This window comes from Solea senegalensis, linkage group LG20 (assembly GCF_019176455.1).
Source record: "Solea senegalensis isolate Sse05_10M linkage group LG20, IFAPA_SoseM_1, whole genome shotgun sequence".
Lineage (NCBI taxonomy): Eukaryota > Metazoa > Chordata > Actinopteri > Pleuronectiformes > Soleidae > Solea > Solea senegalensis.
This window is the reverse complement of record NC_058039.1, coordinates 2,405,081-2,428,775: the sequence shown is the minus strand read 5'-3', so window position 1 is coordinate 2,428,775 and position 23,695 is coordinate 2,405,081. Positions and strand designations below refer to the sequence as shown.

The 23,695-nt window shown below is 41.0% G+C and overlaps 1 protein-coding gene across 1 annotated transcript; it reads right to left on the bottom strand.

Annotated features, from left to right (window-relative positions):
* Positions 1-4,430: 4,430 nt before the first annotated feature.
* Positions 4,431-22,037, bottom strand: LOC122786795 (exostosin-1c). Its single transcript, XM_044053293.1, has 2 exons — positions 21,790-22,037; positions 4,431-5,853 (listed from the first exon to the last, which is right to left on the bottom strand). Exon 2 carries the CDS (start codon positions 5,379-5,381, stop codon positions 4,431-4,433), a length of 951 nt encoding a protein of 316 aa, XP_043909228.1. The 5' UTR covers positions 5,382-5,853; positions 21,790-22,037.
* Between the last annotated feature and the right edge of the window lie 1,658 nt (positions 22,038-23,695).

The following is a 23,695-nucleotide window of genomic DNA, read 5'->3' as shown; positions in this document are numbered from 1 at the left end:
TTGCCTTTGTGTCCCTTTGAACCCGTGTCATTCTCCTCTAACCTTTTAGCATCAACAAAGCCTTTTCACTGGGTATTTTCACTTCTCTGGATCATTCTTTGTCAACCCAAGATATGTTTATGTGTGAAAAATCCCAGTAGATCAGCACTTTCTTAAAATACAGACCAGCCTATTTTGCTCCTACAACAATGCTAGGTTTAAAAGTCACTTAAATCACTTTCTTTTTTTCTCCCCTTATTTTGATACTCGGTTTGAACTTTAACGGGGCGTCTTGACCATTTCCACATCCCAGAGTTGCTGCCATGTGATTGGCTGGTATATGTACATTCATAGATGTGAAAGTGCATTATGTATTACCTTTACTGTGTTTGCTGCTGTAACAAGGCACGTTTCTCCATTGCGGGGAAAATAAAGGATGTTCTTATGTATATTATTTTATCTTATCTTATCTTAAGTGGGACAGGTGTACCTAATAAAATGGTGAATATATGTAACTGGCAATAGCCAGGGAAAACAAGCTGCACTCATTTTCCAGAGTTCATGTCTGAAAACAGTTTAAGAGACCAGAAAACAGAAAGAAAAGAAATCCATAAATCTCATATACACCCCTACCACAAGACCCTCCTTAAGTTCTCACCTCTCTCTCTTTCTCTCCAAGACTAACAGCCTCCCGTTTCTAGAGAGACTTCATACAAAAGGAAACAAAGAAAGAAAGAGGGGGAAAAAAATCTTCCACCTTTTGCTGTGTGTTGTTCTTACAAACGGCAGCTGTCTCTCACATTGCCTCCTCCATTTACACCCTCACACCCTCAGAGCCTCTTCTGTAGCCAAATCCACCGCAAAATACCATGTGGGACCTCAACACCTCCCCTTCTACCCTTCTCTCCTCTCCTCTCCTCTCCTCTCCTCTCCTCCTTTCCACACACACCCGCCCACAACCCCCCGACCGTTTAAGTCGTGGACTGTGTGGGATAAATGAGCTCATTCATAGTGCGGAGCTGCTTCATCCCTTTACTGGTCAGCCCAACGTAAACAAGCCTAAGGTGGCTGTAAGCATTCCTGGATCAGAAGCACCATCTAACTTGCTGATGATGGGGTAAATGATATGTGAAAAGTCATACTGTATTCTCAAAAATATGAAAACAACCTCAGACTCCCAATGACATCAATTGAAAATGAGTGGATTGTGCGTACACCAGAAATGTGGGTCAAATGGAGGAAAAACATTTCACTAGCACACTGTTAAAATATTTTACAAGATCATGAAGGAACTATTTTCTTTACAGTTTATCAACTTCATTTTAAGGTAAAGCTTCTTTTTTTTTTTAAAGAAATCCTCTACATGTCCTTTAGACATGTACTAATCGTGTAGTGACATTTAAAAATAAATAAAACTAACTTCGAGCCTTTAAGCTATTTTTAGGGTCAAATGTTAAAAAACAAAGTCTTATTTTGAAAGGCAGGTTGAAAGGAAGTGGTGCAACTGGCTGAGTGAGTGAGTAACTTCAGTTGAACGTAACCTCTTGGTTACTCATAGAAAAACATGTAGTTTATTTAAAAAAAATATATATAATTATTCTATTTTAAATCCCCAAACCTGCCGTAAATTGTTGCAACAGGAAGTGGTCACACATATCACATCATACTAATAGTGTAGTGACAATGCATATTCTCAGTGATGGACAATATCCTCATAGATCAGACCTCTTTCACACTTACACTTGAGTTTGTTATCTTATCTGTACAAGAAGGCCCAGAGCAGGTTGTACTTCCTGAGGAGGCTACGCTCGTTTAACATCTGCAAGAAGCTCCTGTGGATGTTCTACCAGTCTGTGGTTGCCAGTGTTCTCTCCTACGCTGTGGTGTGCTGGGGCGGGAGCACAACTAAGGCAGACTTCCACAGACTAAACTCATCAGGCGGGCCGGCTCTGTGGTAGGAATGAGGCTGGACCCTCTGGTGACAGTGGCAGAGAGAAAAACTGTGGACAAACTGCTGAGCATCCTGGACAATGCCAGCCACCCTCTGCACACTGTCATCAGCAGCCAGAGGAGCCACAGAAGCCTCAGCAACAGGCTGCTCCTCCCAAAGTACAGGACCAACAGGCTGGGGGACTCGTTTGTCCCCCGGGCCATCAAACTGTACAACTCCTCACTGGGGGGGAGGAGGGCAAACAAAACAAACAGTACGAACTAAACAAACATATGTCCATAATCACAACTCACTGAAATGTGCAATAACCACAACAATAACAACATAATAACATGTGCAATAAAACCTTATAGACAGAGCAATAAAACCCTGGGCAATACGGGGTAACTGTAGGTGTGTGTGTACCTGTGTGTGTATGTATGTGCATATATATATGTATATATGTGTATGTATGTATGTATGTATGTATATATATGTGTGTGTGTATATATGTATATGTGTATGTGTATGTATGTATATATGTATATATACATACATATATATATAGCATGGGTCATTTATGTTTGTATTTTTATATTCTCTTAGATTTTCATTTTTATTTTATCTTTATTTTTTAGCTTATTTTATTCTATTCTATATTTTATGGTGTTTGGTAACTGGGGTGTTTCTCTTTCCAGTCTCCTGAAAAGTGTGACTCTAATCTTAACAGTGCTGTGTGCTGATGTTGGAGCTGTTAATTTCCCCGAGGGAACCTCCCAAAGGGATCAATAAAGTCGTCTGTCTGTCTGTCTGTCTGTCTGTCTTGTTCTACTTCTGTCGTTCAAACCACACCAGAAACCTCTATCCCACTGAAAGCCTTTTTTTTTAATTAGTAACACTTCACCTTTTATGGAGAATCTTTTATCTGCAGAATCTGTGCTTCTTATAAACCACACACTGCTGTAACGCCATGGCTCCAGAACAGATTTTTCCTCATTCTTTCATTACTCGGATTCTCCTCTCCTCACTATCAGACACTGTGCTCATGGTGTCTGCCCCTGAATGGAGGAGCTCAGTCAGCACTTTAGCCTCACAGATATTTATCACAAAGTGTAAGTTAAGCAAGTCTGAGGGAAGCACATGGGCCACTTTTACAGAGCCCTTTTGTTCCTCCATATCAACCGTGGTATTATTTCTATCATATATGAAAAGATAATGACTTTAGGAAACAACTGCATTTGTAGGATATAGTAGACTTGAATTACTGAATAAGGTATAATGGCAATTTGTTCGTTAGGTTTGGCCAAAATGCTTCAAGATAGTCAAAATGTAATGAAAAATGTAAATAATGCACATTTATTGTCTTCTACCAGACCAATAACACAAGAATTACTAGTGGTGAACACATCTTGGAATAGATTGTAATGTTACTCGTTATCAGTTAATGGTTACATACCCATACATATATATATGTATATATATATATATTATATGTATGTATATATGTATATATACATACATAGGTAGTATATAGTTCCCCTTTTTAGAGGGGAACCAATTGGGTAGTACATGAAAACAAGGGCAGGGTAGGGTGTGTTTACGTGTTTACTTAGCTGCTGCAGCATGTATTTGGCAGAAGGGCGTGTTTCTTTTAGCTTTTATTGTGAAGTTCACAATAGCACTTACACACTTCTTCTTTCTGGAAAAGCCCACACACTGAAGCACCGTGAAATCTAGTAATCTATTGTGTGACGTCTTTGCATGTCGTTCTCCAACCACGCAAAAAAAAACCAAACAAAACAGAAAAAACGCCGTATGCTGGAAACTTAATTAGATCTGGTCATAAATCATCACACTCGGCTGATGATTGCTGCAATTCCATTTCCCAATGTCTCTTATCCACTCCACCCAGCATCTGAACAATAATCTCCAAAATGTAATTTCAACTAAAGCGAAGACAGCGAGCTTATTCTCCGCGCAACAACAATAACAACAACAGCAGCAATAAAAAAAAAAGTGTGATTAAAAAAGGCCTCACACACAAAAAGCCCTCTATTATTTATTTGAGGCAAGTAGCTGTTCTTTGTGTTGACCCAGTTGTAATTAATTATTAGTTTGTACTAATGTAAGCAGTGAATACCAACATTTGTATTTCTTGACAACTCTGTCCATTGGTTAATCGTGCTCTAATGTGTGATAAATAATGAGAGAGCTCAAAAATCTTTTAACACGGGAACAAGAGAACTGCTGTGAATCCTGACCTGAATCTTTGATCTCTGAAGTAACAGCCAAACATCATGAACTGGTACAGTAAAAACAGCGCCGCCGTAAAAGAGAGACAGACAAAAATAACTGCCGTTTGTAGAGAATTTAACATCTGAGCAAGCAGCGAAGCTACGTCGTGCGCAACAACACCACATCCCAATTAAAGAAGTAACACTTGACACTTGAAAATCCCCGAGTAGTGCCACCATGACTCACACCTCGTTTCTCTCTCCTCCAACGTCACCTCATTACTGTCTTACCTCTCATATTCCAGGTTGTCGTGGTCACAGCGGGAGTCTTTGTGCTTCTCCCAGTCCTTCCCGTGGCGGCACGTCGTCAACAACACGATGTCCTTCCCGTTGTGGATGTGATGGAGCGCGTTCCTGGTGTCGGAGCCGATTCCTGTCAGATAGCGCTTCCCTTTGAACATCAGCAGGTACTTCCTCCGCGGCGGGATGGTGTTCCTCACCAGCCAGCCGCGCTCGCCACCCTTCTGCGGGTGGTCCTTGGAGAACAGCGGAATGGAGATGTCGAAGCCCGGCCTGAAATGCTCAGTGTTGAGGCTGGCTTTGGCTAACATGGCCTGGCCGATGTTGAAGCCCAGGTCCTCTGTGTAGTTGGGCCACGTGCCCGAGTACAGGTTGAAGATCAGGTGGTTCCTCCCATCATTCCACAATGGGTAACCACGAATACGCTCATCCATATTGGGGATGAACTGTCCTGATAGCTGGTCCCGATCTAAGGTGTCTACCCCGAGCACGAACACACACGCTTCGCGCGGGTCGGACGTGTAGTACCGCGACTCCGTTATAGACGTCAGGATCCTCTTGTAGCTCTCCGACACGTGATCGTTTTTCTCGGACGGATAAATATAAACCCTGAATCCCTCGCGTCCCCTGCGGCGACACCGCGAGAAGTCGAAGCAGGTTTCCATGCGACAGCGGCTGTCTCTGTAAATGGCGGACCAGGCCTGCCGCCGCTGGTGCGGCAACTCCACCGTCCCCGGGTCGGTCTGGAGTTCGTCCAGGTGGGCATAGCGGGGCAAGAAGGCCCGGTCTGTCCAGTTGGGCCACGGCCGCATGACCTCGCCCCGCTGGCGCGTCAGCAGGCGCAGCATACGCAGCTGGACTCCTCCACCGCAGTAAAAGAGGAGCAGCCAGCAGCACGCACACAAGCCCAGCAGGACATACTTCTTACGCGCCTGCATGGGGGCCTGTCACTGTCTCTTTTTTCCGCTCTGTCTCTTTTCTCTTCTCCTCTGCCCCTCAGCTCTGTGGCCTCACAGGGGCGTGGGACTGACTTGTGGCTTATAACAAGGAGATTCTAACAGAGGACAATGTGTTAACAAGGACATCACTGCCTCAGAGTGTGGCCCGGGCCACGCTGCCATTCAGGATGACGCGATGTGAGATTCCGACTCTCTCAGTCTCTCTGCGCCTTCCCCATTTGCTCTCCACTGTGCTCTCAGATGTGTGTGTCAGGCCGTCTCTGCTGCTGCTGCTGCTGCTGCTGCTGCTTCTGCTCTCGCTGCTGCTGCTGCTGCTGCTGCTTCTGCTGCTGTGTGCATTTCTTCCGCTGCTCAGCCTGGTTGGGAGTGATGAAGGGCGATTTCTCCGCTCTCTCAGGCCAAGCGCGCTGCCTCATGGTGCCTGACGTGACTGCTGTCTGCAGGGCCCCTCCTGGAGAGAAGTAAACAAACAAGAGTACAGATCAGTACACAGAGCGAGTCTGCGAGTAACACTGGTTCACGCGCCGGGAAGAGGAGTGAAAACTGTCGTCTCAAGAGAGTTAGCACTTTTGTTAGCTCCCTGGATATGTTTTCATGTGGGACAGCTTTTCATTTTCCATCTAAATCACATTTAACACACAAACATCATCAAAAAGCAATGAAGCAGAACAGCTGCGTGATGTTTCACAGGCAGCAGGCGGACGGCGTTAACGTGCATCGGTCTTCAGGTTGAGCTCATAACTTTTTCAAATACATATACTACAATAAACCTAATACTGGTTTATAAAACTTATTTATTAACTTATAAACCTAAGTTGCATTGCTGAACACGAACAAAGACAACTTCCAGATCACCTTTCTTTCCACTGACAGTGACTTTCATGTTAAGTTGAAAGTTACGTACTACAGCTTTAAGAGTTTATCTTCTTCAAATGCTGCTTTAACTTTTTGTGATGCGTTGTGTTTTGTTCTTTTTCTATGAATTTGGTTATATCACCTTGAATCTGGCTGTATGGTATGAAAAGTGCAGTCTTGCCCTGCTTAGCCACTCCTTAAATCCATCTGCTACTGAAGGCCACTTGTCTCTGACTGTGGGTTTGATTCCCAGCTCCGCTAGCCTACATGCCGATGTGTCCTTGGGCAAGACACTTGCTCAGGACGGCTGTGCAGGCAGCGTGTGAATGGGTATGAAAGACGAGTGATAGCAAATGCACTGTATGAATGTTTGAGTGGTCATGAAGATGAGAAAAGCGCTATATAAATGCAGACATTTACAATATTTAGCAAACCTGTGACGTGCAGTTATTTCTGGAATAGTCACTTTTATGCGTGAGCATGTCGAATCCAGTGCAGCAGACCGGACTCGATATTATCACGCTTCCTCAAACTCCAGTTGGACTGAGATACAGTTGCAGATGCAGCAGAGGAGAAAATATGAGGGAAAAACAGCACCGTTATGTCGCAATGAATCATCCATTCACCGTAAAGATATAAGGAGAAGGCTTGTCTTTGTTGCTCTTGCAAAACTGCAACGGTTTTTCAACCTCAGACGTATTTTTCTTGCCAAATATCAACCAGTGAGACCCCGACGAGTACAGTATACTTTTATATATGTGCGTGTGTGTGTGTGTGTAAGGCGGGAGGACACACCTCACAGTGACGGGCAGTGTTCTTAGTGCCAGCTGCCACACAAAGGCAGCTTTCAGGTCTCACCTGGCCGCTCTCACTCCCTACCTCTCACTCGGCATTCCTCATTTCTGCCTCTTCTCCAGCCAAGCAGAAATGATGCCTGCCTCCTCTGTTTGTGAGAACATGAGCAGCACAACTGCTGATGGAGGGTAAACAGAGAATCCTCTCATGTCCTCGCAGCACAAAGACCAAGTACAACCAGATTTAATTGTTTCAGTCTCCACAGACCAACTCAGTGTGCACCATTTTATTCCAATATCATGTTTTTTTGTTGACTTAAAGGGAATTTAACGTTCAGGAGGCCGGAAAAAAACCCTGCAGCCACCCACATCTAAACAGCTGAGCCTTTAAGTGAATTTTTCTGCAAAAAAAATGCAATGATTCTCTCAAGAACTTCTTAAAATAATGCATTGATAAAGAGAAAGAAAGGTCACAGTGACGTTGACCTTTGATCACCAGTCTATTCCGTGAGTATATTACAATAAGTTATTAATCATAATGCCGTAATTACAGTTACTATTTGTTTGTGTGTTCGTGAGCAGGATTATGCAAATGAATTAAAGGTGTAGACAGTTTTTTTTTGCAAGACTGGGCTTTGTTTTTTTTTTATTTAGCATTTTACTGAGAAAAGTTGCAGAGATTGTTAAAGAAAAATAGGCGTACAGGTAAAATGTTCTGAAACCTTTGTAGTGTCAAGTCAAATATATTTTTTCACAGATAGGATTTAGCGTCGTAATTATCTGTGCAGTTGTTTCATTCGTGCTGCTTTCATGTTGTTATTCCTCAGATGACAGTACATTTTAACTGGAGTTGTAGTTAATGTATTTCTGTTTCATGGACAAAAAGAGGACAGGATCTGTAAATGTATTGATCCAGGAAGAAGACATGTACTGTTGTTTTCTTGCTTTCTCCAAAGTGTAGTTTTTTTTTCTCCACAACATACACACTATAGAGTATATGTAGATATCTATATATATAGATATCTATGTATATCTATATATATATATACATAGATATATATATAAATGTATATAAGACTTTGTCAAGTTCGCTGTAACCTTACAGAAATGTCACATATTTAACACACACACGTGAGTATTAGGGCCATGAGTGATATTTTTATTTATTTTTATTTTTAAAACAAAATGAACAATAATAAAAATAATGAAAATAATAATAATAATAAAAAAGAGCCAGAATTATGACTTTAACCACAGAAAAACGATAGGATTTTGGCTTTTGGCGCAGATGTGTGTTAGGTAGCTCCACTAAGCCCAAATCTATTTCCTTGCCACAGCAACAGCTAACCCCAAGATTGTGGCGTCTCCAGGGCAAACAAAAACCCCGGGGACTGAATTTACTTTCCCTAACACAGGTCAATCATTCCGTGAACCAACATCCTTTCCTAAACCAGTGTTTCCCAATCCTGGTCCTTGGGGCATTCCTGCCCTGCATGTTTTAGATCTCGCTCTCCTCCAACACACCTGAGTGAAATGGTCAGCTCGTCATCACGCTCTGTAAAAGCCTGATAACGACTCATTCATTTGAATCAGGTGTTTTTTCAGGGATCCCCAAGGACCGGGGTTGGGAAACACTGGCCTTCCTAAATAGACGAAAATCCTCCCCAGAACTACTTCCTGTTGTGGACGAAATAATTGGCGCTGCAGACAGATGTGAACGTGTATTTACAGTGAAGCAAGGCTTTATTTATAACTGACATGTGACACAGAGGTGGAGCAACAGCCAAATCAGAGCTGACCACTTTTTATACACCATGCACTCTTAACGTGCACATGTTGTGTATGTGTGTGTGTGTGTGTGTTCCCCACTGATTGTGATAACCCTCCCCAATGCATTCATGTTCTTGGCTCATGTTCATGGTCAAAACATTGTCTCTGTCCAACCGTCTGGCAAAAATCATCATCACTTTGGAGGCTAGAAAATATTCCTTCCTGGACCCAGCGCGTTCAGCTGCTTGGTTTGTTCTCTGACCTTTGACCTTTCCCCCCCCTGGAGAGCATAAGCTCTCGTCAAAAAAAGCCACCAAATCTGACTTTGTCATATGTGAGTCAAGTGATAATTGTGTGCTCTGTGACACCTGCGCTCAACGAACGCGTCGTAAAACGAGCTGTAATAACACGGCACTGTCGTGTGATAACAGTCATTAATCAAAATATAGTCATTTTGCAGTTAAGTCTGTTTCCTTCACACTTTCAAAAACCTGTTGCCTGTTATTTTGTCTTTTCATCACGATCGCCCTCGCTCAGCGATCACCCCACGGGCGAGTCGATAGTCTGTTTGGCACGTTTCACACATCAAAACACACATTTCATCACTATTACGTAAAAACGAATGTTAGTGCAACATTTAACTGATGATGAATCTGGAATAAACCACACACTATGGTGGACACCTCCCTCAATAACTATCCAAACAACACAGGGAAACATACATAACAATAATCAGTGTTACAATTGATGTGATAATACAAATATAATATCTAGTATTTAGGATGTTATGTTAGGGTCGCGGGTCTCAGCTGACATAGGGCGATAAGTGGGGGGTCAAACCGGGGACAGTTCGCCAGTCCATCGCAGGGACACACATGGAGACAAACAACCATTTAACCATTCACTCTCACACCTATGGTCAATTTAGAGCGTCCAATTTACCTAATCCACATATATATGCATGTTTTTGGACAGTGGGGGCGAAAACCACTGCACACACGGGGAGAACATGCAGAAGAGGACCATGTTCCATCCGGGGCTTAAACCCGGTCTTCTTGCTGCAAAGGCAAGAGCGCTAACCACTACACCAATACATCATGTGTTTTCAAAAGTTTGCCTTTAATTAAAAACAATTCATGTGAGACAAGACAGAACCCCAACCTTGTTAAAAAAGTAACTAAGTAACTTATGCTACTAACTTGAGGACATTTTTAGACCAGTACTTGTACTTGTATATGTAAAAAAATGCTATCAAAATACTCAAAGTACTCTTTCCACCTCTGCCGTGCACAAACCAGGTTACAATACAGCATCAAAGTTGGTTAGCCATGAGCTAACATGGCAGTTCACAGCACCTGGGCTGTCCGGCGAAGCTTTATTTAAACACATTTCCCCAGCACGTGTGTGAACGCCACGGCTTTAGCATCTGCCGCCCTGTGTGTGTGTGTGCCAGATAATTCAAGGTTAGCTAATCTACTTGTAGAGCTGTAAGTGGACGGATTTTATTCTGCACCTCCCCGCTGATTCCACTGCTGAGACTAAACTCCCCCAGTAGATACGGACACTTGGGATCCCATTACATATTCCTTATCAATAATTCATTTGCTCTTTTAGTTAAGGCATTGATTTGCCTCTCTTTCTTTTTTGCACCCATGCTCCAACGCATACAATTAGACTTCCATCTCCTTCAGGACACACTCCAGTGAAAGCTGTGCAGGAGCGCCGTCCTCGTGATTTGTGGTTTGTGGGGATAATTGATAGTGACGGCAGGAAGGTGTAATAGAAAAGTGATGGAGGGTATCATTATGGTGATGGTAATACTGATGGGCATGAAGTATTTATTCCATTGCCTTATCAAACCTAATGCAGTTTCACATGAGGACGCCATTGCCTTTGTCCTTCTCCGTCCAGGTGGAGATTTAAGCGCGCACAATGTCTCTCAACAACAGGAGCTTCAATTTCCATAAGTTACGCTGCCATTTGACAAAATGACACCGTCATAAAACGCACTCGTCCTTCCATTTTACTCATCAAACACCGGCAGCTCAACGCTTGTAAGTGGAACCAACTTGAAGTGTTTCTGACGTAATGAGTTATTGCATGAAATGACCTGTTTCTACAGAACTAACCAGGAGAAAAAAGGAATTTAATTTGCTGTTTGAAAGCATGTTTGTGAATTTGAAAAAACAATACATTTCAAGGCCCTTGAACGTTTTTGAAAATCTCCCTAAATAGACATTGGTCATGGAATTTGTTTGACTTTTGTGCAAGAAAGAAGTTAAGTTGATATTTAGGTAAATGTCTCCCGTGTTTGTTACGACGCCACCTACTGTTTCATGCCCTGCATTGCTTGATGTACGTAGAACAAAGGTCGAGTTATGGACACTGACCACTGTCTCTCTCGCTGCCTTTGACGTGAGTGGCGCCTGGAAAATTCAAATATCAAGACCTCTGTCTCAGCAAACAGAATTACAAAGACCGACTTGTCCAAGATCCCCAAGGACAATCACTGGTCCAGATGCAGAGCGTGCTGCAGATCAATAAAAGTGGACGCCCATGGACGAAGCTAAAGCTGTGTCAGCACATTCAAATTTGAGGGCATTGGTCCTGGAAAGTCCTTGAAAAGTCCTTGAATTATAAATCAACCAATATGTGGGAACCCTGCCGAACTGTACGTTGACATTGTGTCCCCCCCTTTGACAACCAGCAACAAGGATGAATGCAAGCGGGTGAACCTCGGGGACAAGCCCAGACCTGACCCCCCCACACACACACACACACACACACACACACACGTGTGTGTTACAGTCGGACGCACACACGCACATGAAAGTGGCTTTAAGTGGTGAGAGAAGTCCCTCTGTCGTGAATCAATGATGGATGATTATGGTCGGGTGACTCGGGCTGGGAAAGGCCTGTGGGTGAAAAGACACGGTTCAAGGAAAGGTGAAGGCAGGTGTCAGAGCGCTACACCGCTCCACTGTTTTCTCATTTGTGACGGAGGAACAACCACCTGGGCTTTTTTCACATGTCGTTGACGTCTGTCCTATAGGGCTTTAGGGCGGGGCAATGGATATCGTCATATTGTGATACAACTTTTCCTGATTTTAAAGGCTGTTGCATTGATAATTGTATTTATTATGCGGAATAAATTGTGAAATAAAACAAAATATTGTAAATGAAATATGATAGAAAATGAAAATCAACACCATTGCATTTAGATAAAGTCTCTAAATAACACCTATAATAAACATAATTATTTGTGTCACATAAATATCCTTCATTTAACATTAAAAAGAAATAAATCAGGTATTATCTGAACCCATAAACAGTAGAAATCTTGTTTCATTGAGAAGCACAAGCATCTCAAAAGAGTACATCAGGAAATAGCCTAATAATATGCAGATATTATTTATAAGATTTACATGGTGATATATCAAAATCATATGACGTAAAAACAAAAAAAACAATGTACAATTACAGTTAGTCTATAATTTTGTTAGGATTATTTAAGGCGTAAGGTTTTTCCCCCTCTAGTGTTCCCACTTCGCTGACTTTAAAAAAACAACAACAATAAAACACACGTTTGTGCTGTTTTTCTTATTCAATTATTCCTGCTTCATCCTCAAAAGGGAGCGAGGGCAGGTGGAATGAACACTTAATCACAGACCTTGAAAAGAAAAAATACACTCTGCAAGGCCAAGAATTCTTTGATCATGTGTTGCCTTTAGAGAACAGTGAGAGTGGAGCCGGCAACGACACAGTGTAAAGAAAGACTTCATATAAAAGGGCAGTTGGACCAACCAACTTCTCTGCACAATGTTCAATAACAGTGCAGCTGCACCTTACTTTACTGAACCTCTCCAACACACAGTCCTCTGCTGCCTTCTTCAGCCAGGTAACTTTCACTCAGTCATTTGCAGCTTTGCCGTGAAGAAACATGCCTTCATTTGTTCATTAAAATATTGATATCAACAGAGGTGAATATTAACGAGGTCACACTCACAGTGTATGAGAGGTGTAGTTTTTTTTAATCAGGACTTTTACTTTTACTACATTTGAATTGGTGTTGTCAGTTATTAACGGCGTTAACGCAAACCCACTTTAACAAATTCTAAAACATACAGAACCAAGTGCCACGAGATAAAGGCGTTTAACAACTCTCCATCCAACCATTTTTGAACCATTTTTTGTTGTTTTGCTTCTCTGTATGCGTACGATGACTTTACTTGTACTTTTGATACTTGAGTATATTTTTTCACAAGATACTTTCGATACTTTTAATGTAAGCGACTTTAATTAAGTGATTTTCTTATCTGTGAGTTTTACTTTTACAAGTTACAGTTACCAGTTACAAGTCATTCTCAGTTTCGGTTTTATTTATGAAATTATTAGGTATTTGTACTTTTACCTAGTAATTTATAGTAATTTTATATATATATATATATGTATATGTATATATATATGTATATATACACATATATACATACATATATAGATATATGTATATATCTATATATATATATATAGATATATACATACATATATAGATATATGTATATATATACATATATATATATATATATATATATATATGCATATATAGATATATGTATATATATATATATATATATATATATATATATATATATATATATATATATATAGATATATGTATATATATATATATATATATATATATATATATATATATATATCAAATAGTTTTATCTCTATTTTTTGTGCTGCTGTCTTGACCAGGATATGGCAATGAGACCTTTCTGGCTAAATAAAGGACACATAAATAAACAAATAAAAACAGGAAGCTGATGCCAACTAATAGTAACCACGGCAACTGCTGATTTGGGGCGATACATCGACCAAACTCTAACCCTTTCCCGTTCCTCTGAAATCACCGGTGTGGGAATATTTAGCGTTCACTGTGAGCTTCGTCATAAACGTCCGTGTTGTCGAAATTTTTAACCATTTTAACGACTTTTTTCTGGATGAAATCTGATTCTGAAGCTGATAAACAAGAGCGTGGTCTGGAGGACATGGCGAGGTCAGTGCTTTAAAAGCAAAGGAACATGTGGAGGTAAAAATAAAGAAAAAAAAAAGGTGAGGCTGAGGAACATTAAAGGAGGATTTAAGGAGTGATATTTCACATGTGACAGCTGGACTTCCTGCTCCCCACCATTCGGTTTCCCCTCCACCGTTTCTGTGTCTCTGCAGCTTTATTAAGTTTTTCACAAGAACACAATGGAAATTTGTCATTTCATTACGGCTTCTGTTTGATTTGTGTTTACACAGCAGCTCGTTCCGCTCAGATTGAAAATGAAAAGTGACGCGTTCTGAAATGGATGTCACCGATGATGGCCTTTCTCGCAGGGAAAATGCTGCTTCTGTCTGTTTGTGTTTTTCTCCAAATGGGATGCTGTTCACTGTATGAAGAGATTTCTGTCTCTCAGGGACACGTTGACTTTTCTCTCATTTATTTGCCGTTGTTTTTTTTGTTTTTTTTGGCACAACCGGTAGTGTAATCACTCAGAAATAAAATCCACCTCCACAGCAGTCATTCTGCAGGTAGCAGAGTCATTACCAGAGTAAGAGAAGCGGCCGGATTATCATTAAATCTGAGAATGATGTAGGTCGTGAGTGACACAGAGCAGGTTGTGAACTGACACAGGAAACGCCAGACGCCTGGGAAAATGAAATTTACGCCTCTTTCCGAATGTTAAGCTTGTAAAGAGCGTCCAGCCTCCGACACAAATCTTGGACGATAGCGCTGTAAAATGCCAGTGTGTGGCTCTCTGTGTCGTCTGTCTGAACTATACTTAAACACACATCTGGCATGTGTGTTATTGCTGGCGACATATTAGTGCAGGAAAATGAAGCGTTTTGGAGAAAACACAAATCCTGTGGTTCGGTGACAGACCTCAGTGGAGCTAAAATTAAATCCGGGTCTCTGTCATTAGAGGATTGAAAGATACGGCAGACGGTGAGACCAGAGGACCGGAGGACCAGAGGATTCCAGAAGTTAGCGTCTCTGGTGAAACCATTTGGGTAAAATATGTAATTGCAATTTTTCTGACATTATGCGTCTGTAGAGAAGAGGATTGGTGCCACGTGGGAATGTTTTTTTAAAAACAACATTTTGAGATTGGAGTCAGACTTTTTAGTATGAATGTAAACGACATCCATTTGTATTTAAAAGTCACAGCTTCTCAAGTTCTCATTCTTGCAACAGAGTTTAGTTTTTAATATTTGTGATGCGTTCTGATGTGTGAATAATAAATGTTGTTATGAATTCTCCACTGAATTCTAAATTGCTGCTCAAATCAATCGAACAGAAGTCAGACTTCTGAGATGTCAGTGGGAATTCTGACTTTTCTCCCTCAGAATTCTAAGATTTAAGTGGGAAAAAGTCTTCTTTTTGTCTTCCGTAAGACTGTGATTTGAGCTGCCATTTTCAAGCGAAGCTTCAGATTATTTACAGTGTTAGAGAATTGAAAACAAAATTGACTCTTTCAACATGAGATACCATCAAAATATGAATTACTCTGATGCCAGGAGAACTTAAAGCTGTACTCAGTAACCTTTAAAGATGGAAAGCATGTAGTTGACATTGCTTGCAACTTTGGGACTTGCTAACTTTTTTTTCAAATTTGATTGAAAAGAGAATTAGAATTGAAATGTTCTGGCATGATAGATAGTTATCATACTGATTCTGATTATCAATCAAAGCTGTACATGTTTTTATTATCTGTTTAAATGTATTGCTATACTGTACACTGGGATGATCTTGTACTTATTACTTATAGTTTCAGTCCTGGTTGATTTGGCAACATCTGTAGTTTCTGTGGTAACGACGCCATCAAAAAATATAAATAGATGAAAACTCCACAGACGGGTAACTGATCTGTATCTGCTGCAGCGCGGCCAAAAGATGTCAGTGGTGTTTTTATCAAAGCAGTCAGTCAATAGTCGGCCTTCTTATTTCATCATATCATGAATAAGTGTGAACCTTGTGTGTGTGTGTGGGGTTTTTTCACAGCTGGAAAACTCCGGCCTTCTTCTAACAGCTCGCTGTGGCTGCTGCCTCCTCGCTGAGGGAGTGAGTGACCACTGGTTTGCAGAGATGCATTTTTAATCACTGAGCACTCACCGCAGTGATAAACACACACACACACACACACACACAAGGGTTTGTTTTTGTTCCACAATAAAAGCCACAGTAGGTTTGTGTCAGTTAAAGTCTCGATGTGATGCAAGTCACAACACACCTCGCATAAGCTGTGAGTTCAATGTATGTATACGTATATATATGTATACATACATTTAAAATTAAAATTAAAATGAAACTGCATTATGTGCAGACTCCATCAGTTCTATTGAATTGTAGTTTTATCATGTTTTTGCATACTTGTTACATCCCTGTTTCATTGTTTATGGTATTTCTGTTTTTGTATATTTTATATCGCTTATTTTCTCTCATATTGAAGTGCTTGTCTGCCCCCGCTGCTGTAAACAAGTGAATTGCACCAGTGGATCAATGAAGTCCAATAATATAGAATCAAAAATGATTTTAAATCATCCAAAGCCATCATTTATAACGTGTTTCTAAAATCCTTTTTTTCTTTTTTTTAAATGCTATTTGTTGAAATCCTTTTAGCCATTTTAAAATAAAGCAGTCGGGGTTAAAAACAACAACTCAGAATGAGAGTGGAGGAGACAGCGTGGTTGATTCTGACGACATCACGTCTGCATCACCTGAGAGAAAACACTATCAGCATTATCATAATAACCAAGTGCACAATCAACCCACTCAGTCAAAATGGAATCACTGCTTGTGTTAATTACAGTTTGCTCGGGTTCGACACAGTGGATTTTTATCTTTAATTCACGGCTGGCTGTAAGGACGTGAAGTGTTTTAGAAGCCGATTATGTAACGACATAAAAAAAACATATTTGAATGGTCTCAATCAAAAACAAAAAGCACATTTTAAACAGTGAGTTGTCATTGCAGATGGTTGGTGTGTGTCTGCCTCAGCCAGTGTGTCCGTGTGGGCTCTATAGGCGATAAATTCAGGCTGACAATACGAGTCCAAGAGGGTTTGTTTGTGGTTTCTATGGTGACCCCAATTGTGTTTGCCCACGTCAAGATGTAAAGAAAATGCTCCACCCTGGTGGACAATAAAGACTTATTCTATTCTATTCTATTCTACGCCCGTTCCATTCCATGCGACCTGGGTGCTAAGTGGACACCTTTAAGTGGGCAATCATGCTTTCAGTATGGGCCAAACAAGGGTGGGGCCACCATGGAAACCACACACAAACCCACCTGGGAGCCCGAATATAACCTGTATGGGGCCCATATGTACATAGGTCATACTTTTCATGTCCTTGTATCCAGAGACACAAGCTATGGTCCGTGTGACGTAAATATCACCAACTGCCCATCAGACTTTTACCGATGTAGGCTAGAGCCGTCACGTTTTATTCAAAATTCCATATTATTTCCTGCTTTTGATGCAGTTACGTGCTTATTTTACTTTCTCACGAGCCAAATAAATACTGATGCGGTAAAAATAAATAAATAAATAAATAAATACACAAATAAATATAGAGACACTGTCTCCAGTGACAGACCTGCATTAACAGCTTATAAGTGATCCGTGCTCGGCCTTTAAAATCGAGCTCCTCTTACGCTCCCACACACACACACACACACTATTTTATGCACAATTTGGTGAGAGCTGAACAAATGGCTTTTTTACTTGCTGTCTCTGTGCAGCTACTCCAGCATTTTTCCATTAGCCGGACCACCTCGGAACCACAATGTGCCATAAACTTAATCAAGCGCTGGTTCTTTTTTTTCTTTTTTTTTATGAGGCCATTTTTTATAATATGTACAACAGCGCGTTACTCCCCGCCTTAATAACACCGCGCTTTTGCCCGGCGTGGGCTGAGGGACTCTTGACACGGTTAATAAGATGTTTACCTCCAGCTTAACGCCCTGCTAGTGCAACCATCCCATCCCGGCCGCGCTCACATTCCAAACCCAGCATAATTACAAGCTGGGTTGATTAATTATGTCTCGACAATATGCTGCACTCCAACGCCACAAGGGCTAATTAACAGGATGAACAAGATGAGGAGGGACAATTATTAGAAGGGTTCAAGCTCTCGCACTCTGAATTTGGCAACGCTGTAAGATCACGGTGGCTAACACCGACACACACGTCTCAGAATATGTAATATTTGCAAGACCGCTGCTCAGTGTTGAGGGTGCAGGGCTGTGACACCTGACAACACACACACACACACACACAAGTGTCTTTTTACTAACCTTCCTACCTGCAACTCGTCTTATCTGGGCAGCTTCAGGCTGGAGGCGGTGCCATCACAGACCGCAGATCAGATGGGCTTATAAACAATATGACCTTGACAAGACAAGGGAAGATATATGATCTGACCCTGGGATAAGAAGCAGCTGCACATTCCAGCCAAGGTTCAATTAGAGCGGCGTCCCTGACCTCGGAGATTAAAATCATTTTTAAGATTTCTGAACCTCTGTGTGTGTGTGTGTGAGTGAGGGGAATAACGTGTTTCATTATTTATGAATATTGAACTATTAAAATTTCTATTTGGTTTGTGTCTCTAAGCTTTCAGGAAAATGTTCAAGAATTTCCTATCACATTATATACTGCAACGATTATTCGATTATTAGTAAATCAATTAGTGTTGTTTTTTAATAGTTTCTATTTATTTTGCTCCAGATAATAATAAGAAATCATTAAAAAAAACCTGAATCATTTTAGTTTGGGGAGAAGAACAAGACATTTGAGGACATCATCATTTACAGGTTTGAAAAATACTGATCAATAAGTACTCCATGAATTGAGAAAATAATCTACAAATTGATTTATTCATTATGAAAGTATTTTTTCTTTATTTCTCAGTGTACCTTTGTCTGTACTCTACCTTCAAGTTTACACTGTTTGGTCATGATTGTCACAAACAGAATATATGTGATTCACAATATCATTGCGATAATTGTGAAAATGTGCTTTAATATCACTTTTCTCTCTATGTATGTCTCTACTCTTCCCTTAAGGATTTGTATCTGTAAGCATACAATTACAATTATTCAATAATAAATAATTTAATTAATAATAAATTTAAAGCTAAATGTTCTGTGAATGAATTACAACTTTGTTTTACACTTACTTTAAATATATATATATGTAGAATAATAAATTCTGCAAATTTGTTTCCGGACCCTACAAAATCTCTTCTGGGACCCATCTGTGGGTCCCGTTCCAGTGTTTGGGAATCATAAGAGGGTATTGTGTACAAAACTATGGATTATGCACAAATCTCATGAGGATGAAGGGGTCGCCAATGACAACAAAGTCATCTCTCCTGGATCAGGATCCTCTCTCAGTCGTGTTGGTGCCACGCCCTTGAAAATGGCAGGACTTTATTTGTGCTCAGCAAAGGTTGTCATCTTTTTTCTTTTACATTATAAAGTAACAAGAGACTTATAATTAAGTGCCGCACTGAACTCTGGCAGAAGTGTTGGTTTCTTTGGGACGCGTTAATAAACAAAGCACTTAGGATGAAAAGCAGGTCATTTCCAGCTCCTTCCTGAGTTATGAGGTGATACAACTTGAAGGCAAAGGAAAAAAAAAAGAGGCATCCACGACAAACGGCAGGCAGAACATTTGCTCTTTGGACGGCATCGAGAAGACACGGCCTTGTGGTGTGTTGGGTTTATAAATGAGATGCTTTTTTTCAAAAGAAGCTTTCAAGTTAATGGAAATTCCCCCACAGCTCTAAAGGAACAGATACTCTTCATCAAGGTTTATATGTAATAAATATGTGTCTGTAAATATACACACACACACACACACCCGGTCCCCTGACACCTAAAATTGTATCATTTTTGTACATATATATAGTGTAGATATATATTATATATAATTTCATACTTCTGTGTTTTCACTGGATTCCTATTTTCATGTGTAAGTGTGTAAAATGATCCAATCAGTCACTGTAACAAAATACGTTCTATCAATGGTTGCATTTCTAAAAATAAGTCTTTGTACTGTAATGACAAAGTGGCAGCAGCAGCAGCAGGACTGAAGTTAGTGGAAATTGAACAGGGTCTTTGAATGCATCTCATAAGCTGCTCCCGTTCAGCTCAACACACAGCGAACCCTGGATTATTTTTACTAGCTCTCATGTACCAGAGTTAAGAATGTTCAAATATTCAAGAAATAATACGACTGTAGATTTGAAGAACATTTTACTTCAATAATGTGTCCACTTATTTCACAATAAAAGCCTTACGCTGGAGTGCTTTTACTTTGAAACAGACACAACAGGTGTAGTGTTCGTAACACACTGTCTATTTTATACAAATCACAGGACCAAGTGCAGCTTGTGAGACGCTCATGCAGGGCCCCTTGTTTGTTTTTCCTGACAATGTAATATTCTGTACTACTTCTGTTTGTCTACCCCTGACGCAACCAGAGGCAACATGTTCCACCCAAATGATGTAGTGTTCCATTTGTGGTTGGAACTCGGACTTTCCTCGGTCCTGTGTTACTCAATTAATCAATTACCAAATCAATCGATTATTGATGAATTGATTTGTGTGTGTGTGTGTTTTTTAAGAACTAAAAATGTGAATATTTTCTAGTTTCTTTGCTCCATATAACAAAGAAATAATCAAAACTGAATCATTCTGGTTCATCTCCAAGTTTGATGAACATTGATGACATTGATCTGACATTTTTTCTGGCACAGCCGTCAGGGGCTTACGTGTCTTGCTCAAGGACACATCAGCATGTAGACCAGCGGAGCAGGGAACCAAACCCACAACCTTCCAAAACGAAGACTTTCTCTACCACTGAGCCACTGTTGCCCATATGTACATTTATGTTTCCAACTTCTCAACTGAAACAAGACGAATTCAAGGTGTGACGTCACTCCCAGTTCCCAGTTCCGACATAAATGGAACGCAGCATGAGAACCAGAATCATCCACTGAATGGGGAGTTTCCAACGCACAGAAAAGCATCATTATTAACAACATGAATCCATCACACTGTTGTCATTCAACGCCACATAATCTAATAATACATGTCAGAAAATGACTCCCAGTCTACCTGTCACTGACTCATGCACAGATCCGTTGCAGCCTCGCAGGTGTCAGTAGCAGGTTCACCCAGTTCTGAGCACTTGTCACTTCCCCTGGAGCAGTTTCAGCACAGCTCATGTGGAGCTCTCTGCTTTTGGCGACTAAAAACACCGACTTCTCTCAGTGACTGAGATCAATTTAGTCACAACTTCCTAATAAAGCACATAAACAGACACCAACCGGATGCGTCTGTGGGTGTTTAAGCATCTCATGTGTCTGTTCCTGGCTCACATTCATCAAAACACGCAAAACAAAGCCGGTGAATGACCTCACACACACACACACACTGATGTGAGGGCAGATTATTTACCTGTGATAACGAATAACAGTGAAAGTGACGGAGCTGAGGAGCGAGGAAACACATGACACACACACACAAACACTAAATTATAAATAAACAATAAACTATAATAAGCTGGACAGAGAGAGAGTTGTAGCGGCTGCTGATTAAAGGTGAAAACATCACAATAGTCACAGCCGCAACATGTGCGGTGTCATATGTGGACGGACAATGAGACGCTGCTGCTGCTGCGCATGTGAATGAAAGATCACAGCGTTCAGAGCACACGGTGTGAGGAGAACGAGCGGACTCTGGATAATCCGATCTTATATTTTCATCACAACCATTGTTACTTGGCTGCATCAACGGAGGCAGCGGGTATTTGGATCAGAAGGCAGCTCGATCCCCGCTGCGCTCCGCGGCTTCTCACGCCACACACAACACAAACACACACACATACACACAGAGAGCTCGACCTTACCGGGTGTCGGTGTCTCCACGCTCCTCTTCTGCTGCGTTTCCTCTTCACACCACGGCCGGACATTTGCGGGTCAATCCAACAGTGCGAGCGCGGCGCCTCATCCTCCTCGCCCTCCTCCTCGTCGTCGCCCGTGTGTGTAGTGAATGGTGACGAACGTGCGCGTTAAATTGTCCATTTTCCCACATCCACAACAGTCCGCACGTTTACGACCCGCCCCCGGGCGGCCGTGATTGGCTCAGAGGCTCCTCGACGTAGTCGTTACTCGCACGGTGAAGGAAAGAAAACACACACACACACACGCACACATCTGGATCTGCGACCCTCCGCAACTGGAGCGCTTTGGAAACGCAGATTTACGCACAGGCGGTGAAGCGACACTTTACCAGACTCCGTTTGCTCTATATCTGCTGATCACTACTGTTTTATTGCAGTCTTTTATATAGTATATGTATTTATGTATATGGTTATGTGTGTGTGTGTATGATTGTATATCTATTTCGATGGTGCTCCATTTATCTATCTATCTACAATACTGTACATGTGTGAGGGACATTAGTATAGTTACAGCAGTGATAGACTAGTACACTAGAAACTCTAGCATGGTTATATGTTATAGTTTCTATTTTAATTTACTATTTTCTCTGATGTTTTATTCATGAATGTGCAGATGAACCAACAACAAATAACCAATGTAGCACATTACTACTACTACTACTACTTCTACTAGGGACGCATGATATTGCACTGCTTATGCCGTTATCTGCAGAGGTCATTTAGCCTCTTCTGTCATGAAATTAAAATAATATTTTTCAAACTCATGTTGCAGCAGATGTGGAGTTTCTTCATTGTGCAAAATAAATAAAAAAAAGTAAGTGAGGTATCCAGGCCAGTGTACAAGACAAGGAGGTAAACAAGCAGCTACTACTGTTCATTTGCATGAAGGACCAATAATATCATTGACCAAAGGTGTCAAACCAGTGGCCTGCAGACACATGCAGCCCGCCACTTAATATCATGAAAACATTATAACTATGTTTTCATTGTGAATTACACATCATTCCATATCAAAGCAAGCACAATAGCTTTGAAACTCTGTGATTGTGTTGTCATTATAAGCTCATATTGCTCACCCGCGATTGAACTATTGGTTTTTCCCACTCACATAGTCAACTGGACAAATCAGTAACCTGCAATATAAGATAGCGTGGAGCCATAGATACTTGCACTGACTTCTCTGTCTTGGCCCAGATACAAAGTTAATCTCAAAAATGCTCTGATGACTAAAGACTTCCATCCATCTTCTACCACTGTAAATCCCAGCTCACATAGGGCGATAGACTGAGTCACAGTCCATCACAGGGCCACATAAAGACAAACAACCATCCACTCACACCCACAGTCAATTTAGAGTGTTCAATTTACCTAATCCCCAAAGCTCCATGTTTTTGGACTGTGGGAGGAAACTGGAGAACCCGGATAAACCCGCTCACATGGGGAGAACATGCAAACTCCATGCAACAGTCATGGTCTTCTGGCTGCAAAGGCAAGAGTGCTAACCACGACACCAACCATGTGGTGACTAAATGTATATTTATATATATATCTATATATATACAAACAGTATATATTTTACTTAAATAATAGTTAGTGAGGTTGCCAGGATACAAGACAAGGAGGTAAACAAGCAGCTTACCAGCCTATTGTTCTTATCTTGGCATGTTTAACATTAACATTTTAATGCTACCAATAATAAGTATTGGTCGATATTGTGCGGATAATATTGCGTATCGCTTCCTCATCTTTTGGCTTCTCCCTTTAGGGGTCCCCACTTCTGTCATTCCCAAACCAGCCTCCCTCTTGCACTATCCCTTGTGTCCAAATGATAATAATGCATCAAATTCAGCTA